General features: G+C 41.9%; 1 protein-coding gene across 1 annotated transcript in view; it reads right to left on the reverse strand.

The window, feature by feature from the left end:
• Window positions 1–2,005: 2,005 nt before the first annotated feature.
• The window catches only part of ndst1a (N-deacetylase/N-sulfotransferase (heparan glucosaminyl) 1a), a 48,444-nt gene continuing 23,300 nt past the window's right edge, over window positions 2,006–27,149 (reverse strand). The window contains exons 2-15 of the mRNA XM_004073471.5: window positions 14,892–15,928; window positions 11,226–11,708; window positions 10,460–10,547; window positions 10,089–10,243; window positions 9,009–9,194; window positions 7,852–7,980; window positions 7,121–7,303; window positions 6,867–6,963; window positions 6,563–6,686; window positions 6,155–6,329; window positions 5,886–6,056; window positions 4,127–4,236; window positions 3,824–3,926; window positions 2,006–3,738 (exon numbers count right to left, since the gene is read on the reverse strand). Of these exons, the coding sequence (XP_004073519.1) occupies window positions 3,619–3,738; window positions 3,824–3,926; window positions 4,127–4,236; window positions 5,886–6,056; window positions 6,155–6,329; window positions 6,563–6,686; window positions 6,867–6,963; window positions 7,121–7,303; window positions 7,852–7,980; window positions 9,009–9,194; window positions 10,089–10,243; window positions 10,460–10,547; window positions 11,226–11,708; window positions 14,892–15,437 (2,670 nt within the window). The 5' untranslated portion in view covers window positions 15,438–15,928 and the 3' untranslated portion in view covers window positions 2,006–3,618. The remainder of the gene's footprint in view (window positions 3,739–3,823; window positions 3,927–4,126; window positions 4,237–5,885; window positions 6,057–6,154; window positions 6,330–6,562; window positions 6,687–6,866; window positions 6,964–7,120; window positions 7,304–7,851; window positions 7,981–9,008; window positions 9,195–10,088; window positions 10,244–10,459; window positions 10,548–11,225; window positions 11,709–14,891; window positions 15,929–27,149) is intronic.

Here is a 27,149-nt window from a genome sequence, read left to right on the forward strand (position 1 = left end):
TTTTTGAGGACTAAATTTGGTTTAAGTGTGTTAAAATGAGTACACCATGAGTTCATCTGTCAAAATAAAGTGCAATGAGAAGGTTTATGGTTAAAATTAGCTCAATACAAAACAAAGAAAATGTTCAAAACTTCTGTCCTGTTTGGAGAAAGTTGCACTAAAACACACAATAATAGGTTGACACCAACTGATGACAGTTTAGTTTCCCTAATAGGATAAATAAAGGAAGCGCCCAGCAGTTGATATGTGGGGAGAAGTACACTAGCAACAAGTTAGGGAAATTGTGATAAATGCAATGGATGCCATGTACACAAATGTTTTGTTTCACTTTATTCAATTTTGGGATAGGGAGGTAATGGTTTTGTGTTGATAGACACACCTCACTTTGTGGTTTTCTCACCGTGTACAGCATGCCTTACTTACTATTTATTACTTATTAAATCCTTTTTAATGTTGCATCAATAAAAAAACAAAAAGATTTTGCCAGTAAGTCATTCAAGTTCATCATTCAAACAGCCATAAATACATGACGTCGCTTAACAGACAAGCAGCGCCACCTGGCCAAAGCGTGCCTTCGGGTTGGTATAAGGCAGTCAGATGTTGTTCTCTGATGAGCATCAGCTCACCTTGCACAGGTCATCAGTGTTGCTGGAGAAGGCGAGGTGAATGATACGCAGAGGTCAACATGGTCCCCAGGACAGGCATCACCAACTGATTCAGTTATTGTAGATGGTCCAGTCACTGCATGTTCTTACCTAAGAGACGTCATAGAACCATCACCACCCCTTAATTCCACCAGCACAACTCCAACTTTCTGTTTGTGGATGATAATGCTCCACCAAATGGTGCCAGAATTGTCACAGCTCGTCCTCAGGAAGTGGAAGTGCCACTTATGGTATGGCCAGAAATGACCTCTGACCTGAACCCCATGGGCAATGTCTGCGACCAGCTGCAGCAGAGACTGGATGATTGTACCCAACCCCAAGTGACCTGACAGAACTCCATGTAGCACTTGTGGAAGAGTGGAACCAAAGAACATCATCATGATGTTGCTGTCAAGCCGTCATTGCACCACATGGTGGAAATACCTGCTATTGACATGGTTAATTTTTGGTTGTTTAGGGCAATCTTCATTATTTTCCTAATTTTTGTAGCAATTCGGTAAATATTAACTTAATGAAAATGGCGTTTCTTCTTATTCCTCATTAGAATCAAAGGGAGCTTTTAGATCTTTCATTAAAATGGAGACCAAATGGGAAAAGTGCTTATTTAAGTAACAATATCTCGAATTTATTGTGAGTAGCGTAATTTCTGACTATTATACACCTGTAAACAGACATTTTTGATATCACTGATCCTCATTAAGTGTTTTCTCTCAGTTGAAAACTCAAGAAATTCCATAGGTACTTCCTGCACGGCAGTTCTCAATGTGACTATCCAAATGTTTGTAATCACTCCCTTCTATCTGGGAATCTGATTTAAAATGTACTTTTTAAGGACTACATTTGGTTCAGATGTATTTAAATAAAATTGAATTTATCTGTCAACAGCACTTGATGACATCCGCTCATGGCTAAAAGCTGTAGTTACCTAAAAGGCTAAATAAACTAAGTACCCAGCAGTCATAATATACGACAATGTAAATCTTTTCTAAATGAAGTATTTCAGCCTCTGCGGTTTGTGGGGATTTGCTCACTCAGCAGTTTGGACTGTTAACAAAAGCAGACAGACCCTTCAGTGAAATAAATGGATTTGAATCCAGGTACCAAACAAGGCAAAGCTGGATTTTAACACTTCCTTCCGTCATTTGGCACAATTTATATTAATCATAGTGTGCTCCGTTATGTTGTTTGGTCACCTATGTAATCACAAAATTCCAAATTTTCCTTAAAAAAAAAAACAACTTTTTTTTTAACCAAAAACATTTAAAAAGTGGCTTTTCTTTTTCAATTGACAACCTTTTAAATCAGTTTGGGGAAAAAAAAGAGCTGAAAAAGAGCCCAACTACTGAAAAATACAGTGGTGTTTAATTTGCAAATTAAAAAGCACCAACAATATTAGTTACACTGTAAAAATTATAGACAACAATTACAAATCTTTATCATAAAGTCCAGGAGATTAGTACCATCATCGCCGCTATGTGTTATCGCGTAATACTTCATATGGACAGACTCAGTACCCTTTGTACAGCGGTTGGCAGTGAGAGGACATGAGGAACTACTCCGAGCGACACCTCTGCATGACGAAAGAATCCAAACTCCCCTCAGTGCAGCACTGATGTTTTCACACGACGAGAACCGATGGCGCGGAAACCCGGACACATTCAATAATTTAGGTCTACTGAGGGTTTTTGCTTTATGTACATTACAAAGTCAGGAGATGAACATCAACATGTGCATCATTATTATATCGGAACAACGTATAAAACTATTGCAGTAAGAGCAGCTTCTTGTTATATACGCTTGACATCTAGTTGAAGTGGTGACATGTTATCCAACATCCATAGGTGTGTCACTGGGCATACTATTGGTTGGCCTGGTAGCAATTTTTTTTTTAATAAAATACCCCCCAAACTTCTCCCCTCTTTGAGATTAAAAGTCCTGTAAGGAATGAAATAAAAAACTAAAATGAAATATACAGTTTGGACAAAAACTGAAAACAGACCTAGAAATGCACAATCCTCGCCTGTACACTATCTGAATCTGAAGGTTCAGAGAGCTCATTTAACATACAGTAGCTAGCTTATGATCATCTTCACAGATTGTAGCGGAAGCTGTTAAGTTAGTGTGCTTTCCAGGTACCTGTACGCTCAGTCGAGTGCTCATGTGCTTCCCACGTCCATCCCCAAGTTTGAGCTCATGCCCGCACAGTGGTCATAAAACTGACTGAAGAGCGGGTTGAGCCATAACGGTATAAATAAATGCACTGTTGATTCCTTATAAGTGAAAACAATGCAGTTAAAGATGGTTAGGTTTGGTGCATTCTATAAGTATGCATTCCCATCAGGATTATAGAAATGTTAAATCAGAGGAAAGATAAAAGAAGAACCCTCAAATGTCCATGGTGGTGATACCTTGATGAAGATTCTGTCCTGGCACTTGTTATACAATAACTAGGTTCTACCAAGGCCTATCATGTGAGGCTACAGGACGCAGCCTGAGTCCAGATGTCACGTCTTTCACCCAATTCCCATACAAACGATTGCATTAAAAGAAGTTTTTGTCTGTCCTTCAGGTCGTCACCCGACAAAAGGACATTGTGTTGACCATGGTAACATGTTCACTCGTCTGTCACTCGTTTTCAAGAACTGAGTCTTCAAAGTTCCTTTCTGGAGTTTCCAGCAGCAGGTTCTTGGGATGAGATAAAGTTAGATTAACGAGAACATGACAGGGATTATCAAACACTAGAGGTTTCTTCGTGTCCGTCTCCAAGTCCTCCCAGTGATGAATATTCATGTTTCTTGAACACCACCTTTGCGCTCTGAGCTCTAGTTTGGCATTGCATCTTGAAGCCTCCGTAGATTGCAGTCTCTGTCAGAACAACTTGGGATCTGAACGCCTGCAGAGCAAAGCAGCGACGCATCGAGGGGAGCAGTGGGCCGTCCCTCTGCCGGGGCTGCTACCTGCTGTGCACCAGCTCTTCCCGGAGCCAGCTGGGCAGAGGCTGACCCATCCTGTAGAGCAGCTTCGACAGCTCAATGTTGTGATCCCTGTAGTACTCCCTGAGGAACACCTGGGACTGAAGGAGATCAACAAGTAAAATGAAAAAAGATGCAGGAAACTCAAATATGACAGTTTGGAAAACATATGAAAACTGGTCATACCTCAGGATCCATGTCGGGGTACCTGCGTCCTTTACTTTTTCCTAAACACTTGGTCTTCCCTCCTTCCAGCAGCTGACACCAGAATCCTTTCTTGGGGTCAAAACTGCAAATAAATACAAAAATATACCGTGACCTAAAAATGCCATGGTAAAAAGCCCCGTGTGGCAAAATGAATTCTGCTCTTGGTATCACAGCAAAAGCAAAAATGTTGGGTTTTAGGGTTCAAATGTACATTTACAAAATTTTTTGAACCTGTAAAAAAGCAATACATCACATTTTTGAATGAAACATTGCAAAACTTACGCTAAAATCTTGTGGTAGTTAATGACGTTGGTGAGACCAAGAAACTTCTGGATCTTGTCCATGACTGAAGCAGGTTCAGTCTTCAGCATCTGTCCGTCCAAAACTAACAACTACAAACACAAAAGACAAAAACAATATAAATTCCGGTAGATAAAGAATTTCATAATTAAAAAAGGCGAAAGAAAAATTTCAGATTATTATAATGAAACAACAGGACACCAATGTATACAGACACAAAAAGATAATATAAAAATGATCAACTTTTATTTTGCCTGGAGTAGAGAAACGACCCGCAATTCTTTTAATTTTGTTTGATCTTTTTGAATCAACTACATTTTGTTTACTTTACTTTACTTATGGACAAAAATTACCATAGAAATGTGTGTACATTAGGAAAATAAATATGAAAATGTCTATAGATGCAAAACAATGAGCTAGAAATATAGAATGGATTTGTAAGGTACTATTCCAAAAAATAAAAGTATAATTTTAGTATCTTGCAAATGTTTTAATACTTTTTTACTTTATTAAAAAACTGATTTTTATGTTAAAAAGTAAAAAAATAAATAAATCATTCCATTCACTTAAACAATTGTTGTGGTCAGTGTCTTTATATAAAAGCACAAGTATTTCATTGCAGGGGATAATTATACGCTTAAACGAATAAAAGTGGCTACTTATCTATTTAGCCCAAGAGAACTCTGATTTAATGAGAGCGTACAAAAACTAAGCATCTCCAGAATCTGCACCCACAATTCCTCCCTGCGTACTCATGCAGCTTACAAATGTGTGCAGACTGCAGCATTAAGGGCTACCTTTTCCCTACCAGAGCGTTCCTAAAGGGCAACGCTCGTCCACCAAGGTCAGCGGGTTTTCAAATATTCTATGAAAGTAGTATAAAAGAGAGAATAAGCCTCCCACATCACAAACTTCTTGCCATGAATCATAAAATACCATCTAAAGATTTCTCTTCCTACTTCAATATGAGGACATTTAGGACACTGACAGATTCATGGACATCTTTTTTTTTTAATTGTGATTTTATTAATGTTCACAAAGGTAAAAATGCACATTTAACTGTTTGTCATAAAGGCTTCATCGCTTTTGCCGTGACATTAAATCCTGATTAAAATGTTATTCTGTCAGGGCTTAAAATGTCATATTTTTATTCTCATTTCGATGGAATGGCCTTCAAAGTTGATATAAATTAAACCTTTAGTTTTACTGAGTGAAACCACAAATATTTGCTTTAATTTGACAGATTCTTTATGACGAAACTTTCAGTCTGTTCCAGGAATTTAAAGCAGAAATGATTCTGAAATGTAACGTTATAAAACACAATTATCACTTTAATTTAAATTATGTGACTGCAAAGAATTGTGGGACTAATTAATGTCCAGATCCAGTACTGTAGCACATAATTGGGGAATCGTTTGAACTGTTGCCCCCTTAGATATTCTGGGTCACTTCATTCAGTCATACTTTTTTTTGGTTCAAAAAAAGCTAAATTGTCTTAAACCGTTTTTTGTTGTTGCACTGCTGCAGAACACTGGTGAATGTATATTTATGTAGCGCTTTTCTACCTTCCTTGAAGCCCCAAAGCGATTTACAGTCACAGACACTTGTGACACATGCGTGGGCAGGGTGGGAACTGAGCCTGTGATGCTCTGATTAGAGGTCGACCGCTTCACCTCTGCACCAGAACATTGTCTTGAGACAGATCTTTGAAGATGGAACGTCAAACTGAAACTGATAATACCTGGCTAGAATGGTAGAAATTGAGCCAGCGCTCCAGGTGGATGGAGTACCAGCCGGGAACCAGACATCGATTTTGGAGAACTCGGAGTTTAACCGGAGCGTTGCGGGCCGCCGTGATGACCTCATGGAACGAGTACTTTAAAGCCACTGGGTCATCATGGGCTCTTTGGTGCTGAGAGCAGATGGACAAGCAGAAAAAAGTCAAACCCGTGGGGAGGCTGCAGGAGCTTATCTGACAATGTGAAAGAAATGGGGCTTCCTGCGACGGACCTGGTACCAAGAGTATGCTCGGTCCGCTGGGTTGATGAGAATGGTGATGATCTTGGCTTTGGGGAGGAGAGCTGCAGCCCTCTGAGCGGTCACCTCAGAGTCAAAGTAGTTGGCACTCTTCTCAAAGTAATAGTCGGAACTGGTGTTGGATGGCAGAGGGAAGTACTCCATATACCTACACACAACAAACACAAAATGTATAAACAAGTATGAATAAATATTATTTTCATGTCTAAACATCAAATTAACCCTTTTAGGAAAATGTGCATCCTTTTACAACAGATAAGTTACACCTAATATTCAAATTAAAAGAATCAGTCCGAAAATAAAGAGTCACAGAAGAAAACTTTCTCAGATATCAGATTTTTCTGAACAACCACAGCATGAGGAGAGTCTCAGTCATCTCACCAGTCAATGCCTCTGTGATAGTTGTGTCCATTAAAAAACTGGATCTCTTCAAACGTCTCTTTACTGGGATAGTTGCTGGTCAGATCTGGGTGCATGCCAAGAAACAGGTAGAGTGCCGTTGTTCCTGTGAGAGGAGCCAGAACCAAAGGGGTTTGAGTCCAAAATCAAGACATTTACAGGTTATGTAATATTTAGGCATAAAAGTCTGAATTATTGCAAACACAGAGTAAGAGACCACTGGAAACTTCTCACTTAACCATTTTTACATCTGTCCTGCAGAGGGTGTTGAAGCTCTGCATCTTACCCGTCTTCTGTGGCCCGATGACCAGCAGCTTGGGGAATCTGTCACATGTTTTCTCTTTGGACCAAATGTCCTTGTGCCTTTTGTCTTCACAAGGATCCTAAAGCACCCCAAAAAAAACGATATAGGCTTTACCAAGAAGCAGTGAAAACAAAACGAGACCCATCTTTAATGGCGCGTTTGAGGATTTCGGCATCCAGTCTGGAACTGAGACGGGAGAGAGTCTGTGGGGACGGATCTCAGCTTCAGTGTCTCACCTGCCAGAGGGGGTCTCTCTCAGAGGGGAACAGGCTGAAATACTTTTGAGCCAGCTGGATGGGAGGGAGGGTCTGCATCTTCAGGTTGGTCCACGTTTTGATGAACATCACCAGGCTCTTGAAAGTGTACAGACCGAGCCGGTCGTTCCCGTAGTTCGACAGATGGGTCATGAAGATACTGATCTGTGGAGCCAAAAAGAAACCACTACAATGAAGATCCAATAAAAGAAACAAAGATCTAAGTTTTTGAAAATCTTTAGCCTAGAAAATGACCAAAGATGTTTTGATAACTCAATATTTTCCTGCTTTGATTTCAGAGAACGATGAGACAAATCTCCATTGTTTCTTATAGCGAACTGAACATTAAGGTCTTGTTTCTGGGTCCAACCACACGCTGGGTTCTTCATGTACTCTCAAAGTGCTTTTAGAGGCAAAAATGTAGGATGACACTGCAGGAGATCCACATTTTGAAGTACCTTCTATAGAAAAAACACAACCCCTAATAATTCTAAAGGTTTTTTCTAATATAATTAAGTGAAAAAGAAGAAAGTTTGTTTTTGTTTCATTTCTATGTCTCTTTTAAAAACATTTTTCTGAGGAAAAAGGAAGCACGATGCTCACATCACTGAGTGAGTCACCGATAAGTCATTGTCCTGCCCCACGTTTAAATTTTGATCATCTAGATGAAACTCGGAGCAAAGCGGCGGTGCGTGGGCGAGCGTCTGACTCACGGGGTTCAGGAGGACGGTGAGGAAAAGTTCCCCCCCGTTGATGAGCTTGTCCAGCTCATTTGGGCTGCCCGGGTAGTCTTTGTAGAAGATGGTGTGGGTGAAGAGGCCGCACGTCTGCCTGGGCAGCACCTGCAACACCAGCAACACGTTAGGTAAATACAAACACAGGTATCACAGGAGAGGAAAAAGACAGAAAAAAGAAACAAAACAAAAAAAAGCTATCATCGGCACTCCACTGAGAGCAGAGCAGAGCTGTCAGCTCCCCACGCTGTTCACTCACAATAACATTCATATTATGCAGCTCATCTAGCCAAAGTAAACCTCTTATTCACGCTGAGTCTATATGGAAATTCATGGAAACAGGCTTGAGTGTCTGGGGATCTGAATATCAGCCGCCGGTAAGCACTGGAGACTGTCCATTCAGAAAGCGCTATCTCAAGGATGGTAACAGAGCGGTGGGACTCCACAGGCCAACAAAACGGCAGACTAAAAAGAGGAAGGACCGACTGAAGCAGCTTTGTTTCTTTATCGGTGCTGAAGGTCATCCTGGGAAAGGAATGGAGACAGGTTTTTCTTTTCTTCCCTTTTGAGCCTCTCAAATTCAGTTTATTCTAATTTAATTTTGCCCTCTTAACTGTGCTATTCAGCACCTACGAAAGCTATTAAGCTGAATAAAGATTTTTGGAGTGTTGACATTTCAGAGATTGCTTATGTGCAGACAATTTCTTCACCGCTGCCAGATGTCAGTCTTCGTTTTGCAGCCGAGGCCTGCGAGACGGCGCGGCTCAGACAGGTGTCTCATGCAAGACTGCCTCTCATGACTACATTATCATCTCTTACTCCATAGATGAACATTACAGCCCAGCTGGACGGACACCACAAATGCCTTCTGAAGGACGTCAGCCGCCTCACTGATGTATGGTAAATGGAAATAATATTCTGCTCGTCCTCTTTAGGGGAAAGACTAAAGAATAACAGATGTGGCAAGGACTGCTGGGAAAACCAACAAAGAAGAATACTCTGGGTGAAGGAGGGAAAAGCACAAAGACGTGGGAGGAGAAAGATGGAGGAGAAGACAGCAGACAGAGAAACATGCCAGAGGTGGGAGAAGAAGACCTTGAATTGATATCTGGGAATAAATCGAAACATGTTCTTACGCTAATGCCGCTGTGAATAAAACCTCGCCGGAAGCGCGCCGGCTTCAGATGTGGGTACTCCTCTGTGCTGGTCACCTTGATTCCCCACACTTTCTTCCAGGCGTCGTACAGCTGCATGTGTACGGGGTAGACGCCCGAGTGGTGGGGAGCAACGGCGTAACCCATGTTAGTGGGGATCCCGTGCTCCTGGAGGAGAAATCAAGCAAAGAAGACAGTGAAGCAAAAAATGTCTATATTTTACTGAAAGGCCTTTTTTAAAAATGTATTTTTTTTATTACGGGCAGTATTTCCATAATCTAAAATAGTAAAAACGTAGTTTTACTCTTGACGCCTCAATTTATTTCCAGCTATGAAAAAATAATTTCATTTATGTTTTTCCTTTCAAGTAAAAGCTAAATTAAGGTAATTTAGGGGCCCATTACCGTAGTATGATGCATATTTGCATTAATAGAAACCACTGGGTGTGTGTGTTGCTTTAAATAAAAGGAAATAATTTGGGAAAGAAACCAAGAAAAAAATTGGGTATTTATTGATAATTATATTTTTAACAATGGCTTCCAAAGTTCTGGTTTCTGAAAATCTACAGGAAGTGATGCGTATGGCAAAACAGGAAATGTATTTATAAGGAATTTCTTAAAGATTGAAAGATTTTTAAAGCACTATAAGGTTTTTAAAAAAATTAAAGCCATAAAACTTTAACCAAACTTGCTTACTTTGTTTTGCCAAAAAAGATTTCTTAATCAAAACTAATTAATAAAAGTTAATAAAAAATTACATTTGAATTCTTCAGTAACATGTTTATGAAGGAATAAAACTGACATTTTATTTCTCCAGTAAGACATTATGAAGTGTTTTAGCTGCACGTCTAACAGAGCTTTTGCCTTCAGTTTTAAAGACAAATCACCTGGAAATGTAACACTTGTTATAATAAGTGACTACATCTATTAGAGTTCAAAAAATATGTTTTGAAAAGCCTCATCCATTGGAATAATACTGTCTTCAATTATTGTTCAGGTGGAGATGGCTCTGATCACAGTTCACTCAAACGCTTGGAAGTGACCTTTGGGCCCGGAGACTCACCGTGGCAAATTTCTTGTTGAGCAACATTTGTTCGGCCAACACGGACTGGTTGTGGAAAAGATGAGGCTGCATGTGGCTCCACATGTGAGGAAACCACCAGAAATCTTTCACGTGGGAAAGCAGAAGGTCGTCCCCAAGATCCTCCTCATCAGATCCTGAGCGCAGCAGGGATGATGGGGCAAGTCAGTCAAAAAAATGAAGTCAAGCAATAGAAAAACGAAAAAACGAGGGAAAAACAAATGTTGGCAACAACGCATTCAAAGGAGATAACAGTTGGGGTGTGACAGGGAGAAGAAGGAAAGAGAAGAAAGTATCCTTGCAAACTTTACATTTTCACCTCTGTTGAGGTCTTACTAACGGCTGCCGCTTACCAGCGTGAAAGAATTTTCCTGAGAAGCCAAGATTGAAGGTGAAGTTGGGCACATGGGTGCGCAGCTCCCTCTGTGCCTCCAGCAGGGCCTGAAGCAGCGGGAGGAAAGGAGAATGAGTCAACAGATGATGGGCTCAAACTGATGTTGGACTTGGTTAATGAGGAGAAGTGAAGATGCAGGCGGGCGCGTGCCCGCATACGTCTCCTCATTTGGCAAGTTTCTCTCTGTAAACATCCAACATCCACTCCCAGATGTCTCACATCTCTCCCTCATTCTGTTTGATATTTCGCCCTCCTCAGATTCGGGTGTTTGTTTCATTTGATCTTGCTGCTGGATGAGGCTCCTCGTGCACACACACACACAGACACACACGTTTCTCCATCTTGTCGGTGTGTTATTTGTCACTAAAAGCTTGCTGTTGCTCTGCTGGTGAGTCTTGATGTCTATTCCATAACTTTTCTAATACTCCATGCCTGCACATGTGGGGCCTGAAGGGATGCAAGCGAGGAGCTCTTCAACATTCTTTGTATTTCTCTGAGTCCCTGAAATATTCATTGCTGTGGAATTTCTCTTACAGCTGTGGGGCCTGTCACCCTTGAAAAGTCTACAGGGACATTCAGGAGGAGAAGAGGAGCAAGAAGAAGGGCTTGTCTGTATGACTGACAGATGGCTGTATATGACATGCCTACTGTGAGACATCAGGCGCTTATTATTGTAATGGCAACTTCGTCGATAAGTAGATAAGGCGTCTCCCTAGGAAACTCACCTTCACATCCGGCACTTTCATGCGGGTGCCCTCCTTTCCCACAAAGATGTCATCTATATCCACGAGGATGTAACGCTCGAGGGACAACGAGAGCCTCTTCCCAGTCAGAAAGGCCACAGCATCCACAAACACCAGCTTGTGCAGCCAAAAGTTCAAGTTGTTGCCAAACAGAACCCTCTGGATCCCGTCGTGGAGCCCCAGGTCCTGCACCACGGACGGGAGCATAGCAGCATTTTGCCCCATGGATGCAACGCTTTCAGCCGACTGGGTTTTCGCCAGCAGCACGGGCTCATATGTAGAGTGGTTGGACTGAAACACGGTCCAGTCGTCGCCGGGAAGAGGCCCTGGCAGGGCCTGCCCGGCTCGTGTGATGAACAGAAGTGGGGACTTGGGATTGACTGTGCAGTCCTTCAGACCCAAGTTGGAGTGAAGAAAGAGCGGGAAACCTTTCAGCTGTGCGCTGAGCAGACTGTTTTCATTGGCCTGATGAACAGGGACAGACAGCAGAGAAATGACACAGATTAATCACACGCACCGCATTGATGAAGACAGAGAAGTATTGGATATAATTCCTCGATTCCTCCAGTCATGGGTGAAATAAGGAATGTCAGGCCTACTCAGATGTGAAGGCAAGAGGCAGCTCCTACCTGCTATTCTCAATCTGCTACACTTGTGGCTGGCAGTCAAATGAAAAACCTCCTGCAGTTCTTAGACTGAGGAGGTCATACAGCAATTTCCTTCACCAAAGCTGTTATTCTCCCATTCTCACCTTTTCTTTCCACTTTGGCTGAGTTTTTTTTTTTGACAAGACCTCACCACTTTGAAGGGGTGTTGATTATGGTATCATAAAGACAGCCCTGACACGCATTGTGTGGCAGCTAGGAGTTACTGATGTGCAAACTCCAGCCTTGGAACATAGTTTGCTTTTGACATCAATTGATCATTAATGTTGTCTGATTTCGCCTCCATCAGCTGCTGATGTTGGAACAACTGTAAACTTTCAAAGCAAACTCATTGCAACCCAGAGATTGTGGCGGGGCCTTTGTTTTTCTCACCAATCATCAGTTCATTAAGTAAGTGGTGGTTCAAATGAGAAGCTATTAGATTCAAGTGGCCTTAAACTCTTTTGTACTGCGCGTATCAATGTGACTAAATATCCCTAGAAAGAAACTGAAAAGAATAAAAACTAAGGACCCGAGGATTTGCTTTCCCAACGATTTGGTTCAAGCTTCAATTTTTGGGTCATGGTTTTGTTTCGGTTCGATATATGATTTGTGAATTACAAAACAAAGACAACAAAACACTTAAAAAATAATAATCAAGTACTGTCATGTGAACTGTCTTTTTACTGTTGTTTATTGTATGTGGTTGTGTGTTTTGCTATCTATCTATCTATCTATCTATCTATCTATCTATCTATCTATCTATCTATCAACCATATCTACCCATCTATTTATTTTCAAAGTGTTTCAAAAAAAAGCTGTGTCGTTTATGTTGTGAGCAGAACTGTTGGCATGGAGCAAGCCCGCCCCCCCTTCCCCTTCCTGTTAATGAGAGCTCTCTGTTTACACTCTCTCCTTCTAGCAACAGAAATGTTGAGCAATATCAGAGTTATCCAGCTCAGTTTGGACCCAGATGCCAACTGGGATGAGAACAACAAAGACGTACATGGATCTATTTGTCTACAGATACTATATCAATATTCAGCGGAGCAGGGAGCTTGTGGCCTGTCTACGTCGCAGCTACAAGCTTTTTTAAACCAGCATATTTTTGTCTGCTTCTGATTCACAACAATTTAAATGAAGAAAGACTAAGAAATACATTTTCAATCTTAATTTTCTTTATATATGTCGTTAATCATCAGAAAAGTACTAACCATGATTCTCATTGGCGTGGCTCCGTTAGAGAAAAATAAAAACGGTAATACTAAGGGTACTGTTTTTACTCCCCTCTCTAAGAATATTGGTCATGCAAAGCTTGTCTGTATCTGTCTGCGTTTATAAGGCAATGTGAGATAAATCTTCCATCAATAATGTATGAATATACTTTAAACTTGTACATATCTGTGTGCAGACTATTTGTTAGTGTATATATGTGAAAAACAAGTCATGCAATTTACTTATGACACTCTTATGTTGTGGTATTATCGACTACCTCGGCCAGAGACATCTCCCCACTCTCTCCCTCTCTTTTCCTCGTCCGTCCAGTCCAACAAGGAATGCATATAAATATAATTATTATAAAGAAAGTTTAGCTTCAAGTACAAAAGGGATTTATACAAATATACACTCTTTGTCTGAAGAACCATAAACTCCTGTTGTTACAGTAAAATCTCTCCAAAAAAAAGAGATCTTCAGCTCTAATCTGCTTACTCAGCTGTTGGACAGGACAAGTAAAAAAAACTAATGAATATAGCCTCAAGACTTTGCCTACTACAAATAATTTAAATAAAAACATTATTTGTTCTTTGATTGCTGTAAAATTCTGGGGAGCTTGTTTGCAATAAATACAACCCCTCTACAGTTGACAAAAGCACAGCCTTGTTGTTTTTTTACAGCCTTTTTTGTGTGTTCAACAGGAATACTCTATACAGTTGATGCCCCTTGTGTCTCTCAAATAAATCCCAGCCAACCTTTTGTGACAGCAATAGCGAGACAATTCTACGGGGGAATCTGAAGAAGTGGTTTCTTGTTCAAGTCTTATGTAAAGACGAGCACAGCGAAAGCAAATCAGATGTGAAGCCGCTCTTTGTTTTACAGCTGGAGTCTCAAGACTCTAAATAGAAACAATGCATCTGTCGCTGCAGCTGATGTCTGATACGGATTTTAACCAAAAAAAAAAAAAGTCAAAATTTCATTAGCAACATCTGAATCCTTAGCAACTAATGTCAGAATATGTGTAATCAGGTTTGAATTGAATCCTAAATCCAAAAGGTGCCTTCAAATAAACTTGACACTGCATTTGAGTTTTTAAATAATCTGAAATCGTTGCTCCTTATTAGCCAACATTAAATCCATGCTGACACAGATACGGATTACTTGATAATCCTGCAGATATAGTTGTGGGCACGATTCAGAGAGCATGGCCACATTGTTGTTACATAGAGTCTTTAGGATGCATGGTCTTCTCCTTCTTTTACTCTCAATAAGTGAGAAATCCCAGCGGACTAACTTTCATCTCCACCGCCGGACATCTCTGCACCACCATCAGTGCATCCTCGCTTCTCTCTATATTCCTTCCCTGGCTCAGATAGGGTGATTAAAACCATAAGACCTCAAAACTCGCCTCAGGCAAACAGGGACCTCAGGGATTACTGACAGAGAGGAGAGGGAGAATAAGAAATATAGAGCGGGAAAAAAAGACGAGGCGAAGAACTGAAGAGCTGGAGACAAGCTGACAAAAATCAAAGAAAACATGGAACGCTGAATTAACAGCCTGTTTAAAGAGGACCTGAGGATGCCAGATTAGACCAACCACATTTGAATACAAAACAAAACAAAGAAATCTAGAAGAGACTGATATGAAACCAGACAGGTCTTTCAAGCTCAGTTAATCCCATCTCTTTTGAGACAGTGGAGCCAGATGGACAGGGCAGAAGGTGTGAGTGAGAAGGGAGAGGGAGGCAGGAGGGGGGAGGGAGGCATGGGAGCATGGTGATGTCCTAACCTTGAAGAAGCCGATGATGCCCACGCCGTACTCCACACAGTATTTGTCCAGGAGCTCCCGGTTCCAGGCGTCCAGGTTGACGTACTTCAGAATGTTCTCATAGATCACGAGTGTAAAACGGCCCCTCTCTTTGTCCGTCAGCGTGGGCATGTCCCCTTTACCGGGAGAGATCTCCGTCCGATACTTGAACCGGCCAGACTCCAATATGGCCACGATTTCCTGCCCCAGTTGAGAGTATTGGCTTTCCACAAACACCAAAACCACCGGGTCTGTCCTGGTCCCCCCAGGGTCCATGCCCGGCCCCCCGGGCATGCTTCGCAGAGGCAGCAGCCGAGATGGACTGATCCTGGGGTTGTCTGAGCTGGCCGAAGCCCCCTCGGCCAGAGACATGCCCCCTCCCAATGGCTCTGGCTCTCGCTTGACGCCATACAGGAAGTAGGAGAAGATGAAGACGCTGATCGCGCAAAAGATGAAGAGTAAAAGCAGGGAGGTCTGCAAAGAGAGGAGGCGGACCAGCCTACGTATGCGTGTCACGCATCCCAGCATCGTCTCGGGCCGCACTGCTCCGCCCCTCCGGTCCAGCAACACGCCGTGGGGGTCAATCTCTCGGAGTGGGCAGGGAAAAAAAAGTCTGATGCAGCTAAGAAGGAACGGTTCACAGCAACGATGCTACTCCTAAGATGCTAAATATAAACAGCATCGAGGTAGCAGCTGCAGCCGCTGCAGAAGGAAGAAACGCGGCGGTCATGTCGGCTCTCTTTCATGTTGCATCGCTGCTTATGTCACCATGGCAAAGCAATGGGGAGGCCTTGGACTGCTGGTCCACGCTTGTTCCTCAGAGGGATCGCAGCTGGGCCCAGTCACTGATGGGAAGAGATGATGGAAGGCTGCCTCACGCGTCCATCACATGGAGCTGTCGGCCGTATCCACGCTCGATATAGCTTCCCTCTGCTGATGGGAGAATAATCTCGGGAGGAAATTAAGGCCGTCCAGGTCATCTCAGCGGCATCGTTCCATCGGGATTGGATCTCCGGACCCTAAGAAAAAGAAAGTAAGAATTATCCAGCAGCACCGCATGAGTTCCCCACACAGCAGACAGCATATAGAGCTTTTTTTGTGTGGGTTCAATGGTGTGTAGGAGTGGCGTGTCTATTGCCAATGCTAACGCGTTAAAAGTTCCCCTTTTTTTCACCTCCTCAAAAGTGAGCTGCCAATTCTCCCCATACAGACCTAACATCGCATTGTGCTAACCTAAAAAAAAAACATTTATAGAGGAAGAAAATGTCCTCGGTCATGCAGCTTCCACATAATCAATATGCAGAATGTGAGTGACAACAAAGCTCTAGAGCTAGCTAATACACGATTCACTCTGCTGGCGCTGTGCGACTCCACACAAGTGAAGCCATCACCCATGGGTACTCTTTGCCTCCATTTCTCTAAACCCCCTCATAGCGCCAAGACCAAATGCAGGCTGATGGAAGGGAAACAGTCCAAGAGCAGAGGCGTAGATAACAGCGGCAGACAGAGCTGGCAACAATAGCACCCTTTCCCCTCAGAGGAAATCCTTCAGTAAACCCAATATAGATTTCCATACCCTCTGGAGGCCTGACACAAAATCCAAGCCCTTCAGTCTATCTCCATCAAACAAAGTGTGAGAGGACCAGGAAGCAGCATGAGGGGGGAGCTAGTCCCTTCACAAAAACATAATTTCTCCATTTAGTGCACTGGTGAGGGAAATGAGACAGTGTCATTACTTTTGCATGGAAATCCTGAGGATGGAAAGCCATTCCAGCAGAGAATGGAACAGAAACATTAGAGACATCCTCCTTCAACCAAAAGGTTGTCTGACCACGTCAAGATCGGAACCAGTGACGGCCGATTCCACACTTTTTAAGATTTGATACACTACTAATTACTTATCGTGGAAAATATCTGATTCCAAATACGGATACTGATTACTGGTAATTTCATATCGGTTAATTTTCATTCCCAAGCAAATTATTTGTTATCCTAAATACAATTAAAAACTGGGTAATTTACACCATTGTTGAGGAGCAAGCTGGGCTTAGACTCTCCCTACTGCTGCAAGTGTAACAGTGAAATAGGTACTTATGCACACATGCTGTGGAAATGTAGTGGGATACAAAAATACTGGATTGAAATTAAGAAGGAGGTGAAAATACTGTTGGGATATGGTGTGGAACTCTCAATCTTTCAGTGTGTTCTTGGCACTAAAGTGAATGGCACTACGTACAAACACAACGCCAAACTGGTTGAAATTCTTCTGTTTGTAGCAAGAAAAACTATTCTGAAATTCTGGATTTCCAAGGACGTTCCGACCATGGAGGACCGGTACACAGAGGTACTGAGGATTCTTCCTCTGGAAAGATTAACGCATACCCTTCATGACAACATTGAGGAGTTCAACAAAGTCTGGCAACCAGTTCTGGATAAGACTAATCTTTCTTTGGATTGAACTCTGTTCTGGTGAAATGTGAAAAAAATACAAAAAAAAACCCTGTCTTTTGCCACTGGTGATGAAGGTTGATTGGTGATTCGTTCTTTTTATTTATTTATTTATTTTTATTATTTTATTTTTTAAACTGCTGCCTGTTTATGTTAGGTTGTGATATTAAAAAGAAAATATGGGTTTGTAAACATCTTGATGTTCTTTTTTTCATGTTTGACTGTTTTCACTACCCAAATAAAAAGAAAAAAGAAAAATAAAACTGGCTAATAGCTTTAATTTACAAGGTTAATAATACACACTTTCTGAAATCACCTACTCTTGCAGTGCTGTTGCTTAATTAACGGAACAGCTCAATATGCTGATAACCAAAAATATCTACAAAAGACACAAACTTCAACTTCAACTACCCTGCGCTCATTTCCCATCATCCCTTTTTTTACACTCTCTCCTGCTAGCTTACAGCTCCTCACAACCTATGTAGTTGTCTACAGGTGGACGCGTCAGAATGAAGCTGAGCAGCGTCCCATGATTTTTTTGTTCTTAACAATTGCAAGCTTTTTTAAACAGCTCCTGATTCACCACTAATTGAATAAAGAAGTAATTTTCCTTTTAATGTTCTTTGTATCTGTCCTTAATAATAAGAAAAAAAGGCTACAAGAACATGTTTCAAACACAATTATTATTGGAGTGGGTTTTTAACAAAGTCGATATCAACATTTTTAATGTGCAGGTCTCTACAGTGTATTTTGATAACTTAGTATCGATGCTCCCATTGCTAATCAGTGGAACACAAAGGGACAAAATAGTTGCATTACTGACCAGGATTTTACTATTAATGCCATAAATAAACGTTCAATTAAAGAGGAGGAAAATTGAAAAAAGAAAAAGAACTTAAAGATGCTGCTGGTGCTCATTAAGATCATCCTTCCATCGGTTAAACGTTCATTACTCTAAAAGTGTGACGCAGAAAACAAAGCTCTCGGTTTCCCCCTTTCATTCAAAAGAAGCCTTAGAGCTGGTACATAACTCTGCTCCCTCCATTCTTCCCAGCCAAGCTTAACAGGATGCCTTAAATCTCCCTGCAAACGCAGCGGCAGAAATCACACTTCCTCTCCTCTGAGTTGCGTCCAACTTTGTCTTCACAGGGATGCAGAGTCTAATGTAAAGAGAGGCCGTGAAAAAAGAAAAAAAAGAAAAAAAAACAGTGGGTGTTTTTCGGAGAATGCATCACAGAAACCGACGGTGCTGGTCGCACTGAGATACCCAGTGTACCTTATTTGTTCATTTCTGAGGGAGCTGAGCTTCGTGCCACGGCATATCTGAGCGTGATTAGCCACAGGAAGCAGCTCCTGCTGGAAACGCAAAGGCAGAAGGCGAGACAAGAGCAACAACTTTTAAGATGACCGAGGACAAGCAGCTGGTTTTTCTTGACGGACTTTTTCAAGAAAATGTGAAAAATGCACATAATTTATTCGCTTTTCTTTGAAAGGATGCAGTAATGATCCACTGTTTGGAAAAAAACGAGGAAAGGAAAAAGAATATATATATAGTGACAATGCTTCATTAGTATTTGCATTATCTTGTAAATTAGATAAAATTGCCACAAATCTCCCAATAGAGAAACTCAAATCTACAAAATGAAAATCAATTTTGCCGAATAGTTCAGTCCAAAACCCACCGTTAAGCAAAAGTAGCACTTTTTGGAACATCCTGGAGATTATGTGTACAACCAAATACACAACAACAAAAGCTGTGTTAGAGTGGCAGCAACATGGCGAGATGTTTAAGTTTAACTATGAAGGATCAAAAAAAAAACAAGGGTCTTGCTTGTACCCTGCCCTGAAAACGGTCTTTGTTTTATTTATCTCCAGTTAATGAGTAATCATCCTCCAGACATGCTATCTCTGGCCGACGGCGGCGGGGGACACAATGAGCTCTGCTGCGACTCTAATGACCCCGCTGACATGACTTGGGTGCAGCATTAACAGCAACAAGACACACACGGCGAGTAAAGCCTCAGAAAGCCGCGCTTCTTGCCCAATTCACAGTGGAGTCGACTGCCTCCCGATGTTGACCTTCAGACTCCGCAAAGGAGGGGGGGGTGTGAGGAAGGAGGCCCGACGGGTGGAGGGGTAAATGAGGGGGAAACCTTAAGGCTTTGAGTGTGAAGCAGCGATATCAAGTTGACTAAGTGAGCAAATTTGTTAGATCACACACACACACACACAAAAATCTATACATGTTAGTCTGAGAGTAAGTCTGTCCTAGAGCTAAGGTTGGAAAAACATTTGCTTCTGACGATCAGGAAGACTGTGCAGCAACTGAACTGAATAGAGACTAATGGATCTCAAATGTCTACATCATTCAAGGTACCCTTCCTCTGCTGCCCTTGGATTGAAAAAAGAAAAGAAAAAAACATTCCCTCTGTATCTCTGTGGTCTCCTTTCTCCAAAATAATCCATGCAAAAATGCAGAGAGGGCAAAAAGGAAACATGAATATTTCATACTTTGAAATGAGAGGTATGACCAGCAGACATTTTTAAAAAGGTAAGGACTATCCAGTAATTTAAAGATACAGAAAGGCGGTACTATTAACAAAGATCTAAGAAGCATTATGATTGTATACTACAGTTCTCACTTGAAGCCCCACCCCGATAAATATCATGTTTTTCATGTTCAATATGTTCTTGTGGCATTTTTTCTGAAAATGGGGGACATATATTAAGAAAATTAATCTAAAAATTGCATTTCTGAGTATTTCTTCATTCAAATTATTGGGTATCAGGCGCAGAGTAAAAAAAAAAGGCTGTTCGGCAAACCACAAGCTCCCTGCTCTGCTCCCTTCTGATGCATCCACTTGTAGAGGACTAGATCCATGAGTCTTTGTTTTCCTGCATCTGGTGCAGCTGGATAGCTCCAATTCAGCTCCCTATTTTATGGTGATGTTGGATTGGAGTTGTGAGGGGCTGTAAGCTAGCAGGAGAAAATGTAAACAGAATGGGTGATGGGAAGTGGGGGTGGGTTTACACTGCGCCAACAGACCCGCCCTCAACTCAAAGATGAGTGGACTACTGCTGCTGGGTAAACTATGTTCTAGAAAACGAAACAGTTTTTTTTTTAAATTAGGCTAAAAACAGCATAATCATATTTAAAAGACCACTGGAAACGCTTTAAAATAAATCCAAAGATGATCGGTGTCTTTAAGAGGACTTAGTGGGAAGGGACCGGTCCAACAATGACATACCTGGAGGGGAAAGAAATAAACCCTCAAGGGTGACCATCAATCTCCCAGCATTGGAAAATTTCAATTAAAATAGCCCCCCTCATTATTTTACAGCAGCTGAGGAGGGGGGGGGGGGGGGACTGAATTGAGAGCATAAACAATAGCATGTGACTGCCTGGAGGACAGACGAATGCTTTTTGTCAGGGTGGGTGGCCACTTAAACCTGCTCGCTCCACATCACGGGAAGCGGGCCAGAACCATACTGCTAGATTAATGAGTGGTGAAGAGGAGCAGGGGGACAGAGGCTGGTCCTCAGCTGTAACAACTCTCAGGATAAACAACACTGCAGTTTCCATATGTAGCCTCCCAAACATGTTCTTGCCCCCCCCATGCACTGCTGTTGGACTTTGTTTAAAGTGTGAATAAGACTAAGTGGCCCTGGGATTTGTGCGTGGAGTCGCTACATTAACACCATCAGCTGGAGTCGGACTACACTTAGCTGATCAACTGGAAGAAAACTTTTTAAAGGATAGCCGACCCCCCCCAGACCCCCAGGATTTAACAGAACTTCCCTTCCACCTTCTCTACTCCTGCTGTTGTTTCTCTCTCCAATCTGCCTCATTGCTGCTGACTGACATAAAAATAAAAGATGACCCTTGGTGTTCGCCCGCCACGGGCTTTGGCAACCACACGTTCTCCATGGAAACGCTGTAGATGTTCACGGGCATGGAAACTGAAGAGAAAGAAGGCCAGTAATCCATAAAACACGTTATCAAAAGCCTGCTGTTGTCAGTTTTCTCTCTTGGTCTGTGCAATGATGGGGAATTACAATTCAAGCTGTATTAGCATGAATGACTTAAAAATAAAACATTTTGCTCCAACAACCAAGACTCACAGAACATAAAATCTGTTTCATACAATCTGAGAAGATGTTTCTATAGGGGCATGGGTCAAGGTTAGATGGAGAAGAAAGACAAATGTAATCCCTAATCTGTAATCCTGTTCATCTTGACACTGCAAATGTGCATATGGCAGCTCTGCTATTGTGTTGCCTTGAAGAGATTAACAAATGAGGCACAATAGAGTGACTGCAATTTAAAAAACTTGGAAAAGAGGTAAAAACTGAGATTACTCTTTACTCTCTGTTGTGTTTTTGTGCTAAATTCATTGGAGTCGTTTAGAGGATGACAAGCAACAACCTCATTTCCATTTCAGATGCACCGACTCTCCACAATAACAGGCTCTCCGACAAGCTGCAGGAATCAAAATAAAAGCATGGGCTCTGGATTTGCATACCGGCTCTCAACCCCTTAAAAAAAACACACACAGCGCACACATTTTTAAAGCACGTCAAAGTGTACAAACAACTAAATCAGAAGAGAAAAGACGAGACCTGAAATAAGTCACCATTTTTTCAGAATCAAAGTGAAATTTAACGTCCATTTTGCACATATATTTGAGATGATTAGAGGCCATGAAAGAGGTGCCATATCATCACTCAAGCTCCCATCTTCCATCCTCCAGACGATCCGAATGCACGAGCAGCCGGTTTGATTTGAGCTGCAAACATTTGCAGCGGCACCGCCCTCCCCTCTCCATCTCATCAATTCATTTCCATGCCACCGCATGAAGGACAGGAGACTCGCGAGGGGGAAATGTAGTTCTGCTATCTAATGCTCCAGAAAGTGACTTTCACACAATTTCCCCAACCCAAACCATGTGCCTGAATTATCACATCATTTCTCAGCAACTCAATTTTCTGTCCCCAAGACTGAGGCAATTTCACATGAGAGAGAGGAAAAAAAAAAAATAGCCTTTTCCTCACTTCAGCTATGCTCCTCCAATTACATCTCAAGGCCCACTTGACGACCGCAGTTCCAGCACTGTTGTAATTGAAATGATTGCAATGTTATTCTTTGACACACTAATGGGACAAAGAGCGCAAGAATCATCTTCAAATATAGACAAGCGGGCGCATTCTTCTTGTAGGAGCAATCATGGACAGAATGGGAGGACAGGAAAAGTCTGTTCAAGGACAATTAAACAAAACTCTGTACACCAAAACTGCATTCAAATTTCAGCAAAGGGACATGGTACAGACTCTGCCCTTAGACTTTCATGAAATAGATGGCCCTTCAGATAACACCTCTAGGCACAGTCATCACGCTGTGGCTACACATTTGAATTATGTGGGAGTGTGTGATTACACAGGGTGCTGGGAATTAAACACACATGACACTGTAGAGGTAGTCCAATAGGGGTAGAACGTTTCGTTTGAACGATTCGATTCAGGTAATGATTTGTGGTTGTCGACACGATTTATAGTCGATAACGGTTCACTTTGAACGACCTAAAATTAATCTTTAGCCAAAAATTCAACCAGTGTGACTCAGAGAGAAATACCTGGTACTGACAGTGCAGGTGAAGTTTTCCAGATTCCTTGTATTCCTTGCAAGATAATCAAGTGTAAATTAAATGTGTGTACAAACAAACAATCATAATAACCATTGAGGGACCATTTTTAGAACATTCTACAACACTGTAAGGTCACATGTCTTTGCTAAATTCAAAGTGTTTCGACAAATTGGACTGGAATGATGGACTGATCATTTTATGTTGCTTTCGCACGTGTGTTGTCCGCTGTGATGCACTTATCATTTTTACATTATAGTAAAATAAATCTACAATACCTCAATCCAAATGGTATTTTCCAATATATCAATATAATCAACTTCTTTCATTTCAAATCAATTTTATAACTGCATAGGTCGATTTGATTCACAACTTGCCTCAGACAGATCGATCTGGTTGGATCATAGGAACATAAATCAATTCATCGACTACTTTGATAAACCGTTACACACCTATAGTCAAATCATAACCTTTGTGCTATCTTATGACCCCACCCTTACATTGACGTGTTCTCCCTACCATGACAAAGGTGGAAAGATTTCATGTAGTCCATGGACACCAGTGAGGTTTACAAATCATTGAAGAAAAAAGGTTCAGAGCACTGTCTAGTGGGTCTAGATGACCCAACTCCCAATGTTAAAGTGCCTAGGATAGCACAAGGGTTACACATTCCAAGTCCTTCTTGACTTCTGATCTCAAACATGAATCTGTATAAAGAAGGTAAATGTGAAAACCGGCTGATCATATTTGAAGATGGCAACCCGGAGAAAAACTGGCGGTGTGGAGATGGAGCCAGAAGAAGATGGAATAAAGAGCAAACCAAAGAATTTTGCTAGTTCCATACTCGAACACACATACACCGTGATCCTGCAGAACTTTTTTTAAAGTAGACACTCTGTGGCCCATTTATCAGAACCACCAAGATGGACAGGCTTACAGTTATTGTATGAAGGGCGGCGTCTGAATGAACCAAAGTCTAATGATTTAATTACACTGTAGACTAATTCAGACAATGATCACATAAGAGGAGGGGCTGATTAATTCAAATGGACAGAAATAATTGACCTCCCTTCGGAGACGGGACTTAATTTTTGACTGACACTGCAGACTATTAGGCAGCAGGCGCGAGATGACTGATCCAACCGAGTAAGTCACTGGAATAAATTAGAATTTCTTTCACCTCGTTCCCTTAAAAAAATATATAAACGTAAGACATCATGCATATGGATGTCCTCTGCAGGGAGGAAATTATGGAGGTGACATGTTTATGTGTGGAAATTACAGGGTGGACGCCCACACTCTTTCAGCAAAGAAAGAAAAGAAAAGCCACTTCAGAGTGGAAAAAGAGGAGCGCACTCTATTGGATTTGTGAGGGTGGAGAAAGGCTGGTGGCTCCTCGGACAGGCGGCGTGAGGCGGAGGGAGGTGGTGGCAGCGGGAGGAAGGGGTTGGTCATTTATCATTTTTGTCAGTTCTGCTCGAAAAATGTGTGTGTGGAGGGGGGGGGGGGGGGGTTCTTTGATATAAATTGAGTGTAGGTGGAATCAATGTGGCGTTGGAGGTGAAAGCGGGGAGGGATGAGGGAGCTAGATCAATGCTGGTGGGAGTGACCGCTTGCTCCCATTGTTTATCCACTGTCATCTCTGCACACAGCTGAAGGACAGGGGGGGAGCACGGCGGGCAGCACAATCTCTCCGCTGGGACAGAAAATTGGTGATGCCCCCCCCTCCTTATGAACATAATACACATCAGTCAAAGGTGAAAGTCAAACTGCTCCTGTGTGTCATGGGAGCTGAGGGAGTTTCGAGAAGAAGGGGCGACTAATACGTTGTTGCCCTTCAAAATAGTTTCTGTTAATTCGGTTGAAATCACTAATAAAGAGATCTGAAGAGCATCAGGATGAAGCGCAGCTGCAAAGAAAACAAACCAGTTGGCTTTGGGTTAAAAAGAAAACGCTGCTGATCAATAAAAACTCTTACGCTGATCTCTAAACAGAGAAGGAAATGATCAAACCAATACTAAAATCCCTGGCGTGGCTCTGACGGGCTGCGGCGTAATCTGTACGTCTCATCTGCTCCATCGATTAAGGAAAAACAACCAAGTCAAGGACGCGTCCCGCGCTGGGAAATGGATAAGTACAACTCGTGGTCATGAAACGTCGCTGAGGAGCATTCAAGAAGCCGCCCGGTGAAATTAACCAAACCTCAAACTCAAGGGAGCCTTTCTTCTCCTTTTCCACGTTCACACCTCCTCCTTCCATCTTCCTGCTTCCACGTTCTGATAAGAAACGGCCCGCACTGATCTGTATGTGATTCGCACAGCAGAAGTGAGTTCCCAGGAGAATATCACAGCGCGGAGGAAAAGCTGACACAAGAAATGAGATTCTGTTGTGCTGCCCATATTTTTGCCTGCAAGATCAAACCGATAAGATTCTCTTCCCCCCCCTGCATGAAAAGCACACTTATAATCATCTACTTGCTTTCAAAGTACAATCAAGAACAGCAGATAAATGGATGGAGGAGGAAATCTGTGTACAGCGCGCCTTACATAAACAAAGAGAGCGCGCTCGACGATGCCCCCCTACAGGTAACGGCAGGGGATCAAGAGTGTAAAAACTTAATGCAAAAAGAAAAAAAATAAGACAGTCTTATGTCTGACTAATGGTAATAAACCCAATTACAGCCTCGGTTGTTGGCCCAATCATGAAATCCCATTATACTACTGGCGAGGTTTTGAGTTTTTTTGTTCAACTGAAGCTTTATCTCTTTCTTTTTTCCCTTACGACTGCTATTATAGCGAAGTAAGTAGGGCTGGGTTCATGGCCCACTTTTTTGACAGTAACACAACCCCATGTGTTTCTCCTACAATCTCTGAGCTTTAAGACACAATTTGAAAACACACAAACGTAAATCTAATGAGTCCTAATTTTCTACAACGCAGAGAAACAGAGAAGAACAATCTCAGGTTTTTCTTCAAATGAATAATAGCAAAACCAAAAGAAAAATGAACAAATGGGATAAAAGAAATCACCAAGAAAATCTCCAAATTATTCGTAGGTTTTAGGTTATACACCTAATGGTGTGTTGAAAGACGTGACAGCTTCATGTCATGTTAAAGACTCTTACATGCAGCAAATGCCAGAGAGCAGGGTGGATGATGTAGACCAGACGCCACTTTCAAAATAAAGTTCCTGTGCCTCTATTAAAGCTTTAGATTTCAGCAAATTTACAGAGAGAGAAGATGGAAGTCGTTTTACCACATGTCCTCCAGTCACCATGTTGGAGTCCACACATCTGTCGCACCGGGAGTCAGCAGATAACATTAAACTTGCATTTCATTACACTAAGAGCATCTGTGCAATTTTGCAAAGGGCCTAAAAGCAGGGCTTTCCACGCAGCCGACTACTCGCTCATTTAAAGCCAGCCGGTAAACTAAGCCGGTGCAAAGCAAACAGAGCCCCAAGATAAGCAAAAGTTCATGTATCAAATCAATGTTCTTCACTAAGCGACACACAATATTGCACAGAAGTCACAGGCAAGTGTCACCTCACACATCCTCCAATGAGATATGGTAATTCCTCTTCAATATTTTAATAGCTGAATGACTTCATACTACGCTTAGAGAAACGTGTGATTGAAATAATACATTGCAAGCTTATTTTTAATCATACAAATGTTTAATGTACACTTAATATTGAGAACATGTTAGCTAGGGTGCAGTGTAGGAGGGACCCAAATATGTCTGATCCCAAATCAAGAAAAAACATTTATATTTATAAGATTTGTCAGCAAGTTTGTTTTAACAATCAATATTGATACTCTCAATCATCACTAACATGTGAATTTTCCTTTTTGGGAAAGAGAAGTTATAGAAGTTGAGAAAGCAGAGATTGCTTTCTGGCAGGTCTGCTTTCCCCAAATGGTTTTCTAGTATTCCCTCGGCGATGCCGTTGGCCGCCATCATCTCTTCGGTGTTAACTTTCCGGCTTCAGATCTTCACTAAAGTACTCTACCTGTGGCCGGCAGAGCTGCTTTTCTCTCCTCTGCTCCTCCCGGAGCAGAGTGTGAGGCATGCGTGGGTGTCACAGAACTGACAGGTCTATCTGGGCTCTGTCTACTGTGCTGGCTATTCCCATTTCCCCTCTTCACTACCGC

This window comes from Oryzias latipes, chromosome 10, assembly GCF_053564925.1.
Source record: "Oryzias latipes strain Hd-rR chromosome 10, Olatipes_Hd-rR_3.1".
NCBI lineage: Eukaryota > Metazoa > Chordata > Actinopteri > Beloniformes > Adrianichthyidae > Oryzias > Oryzias latipes.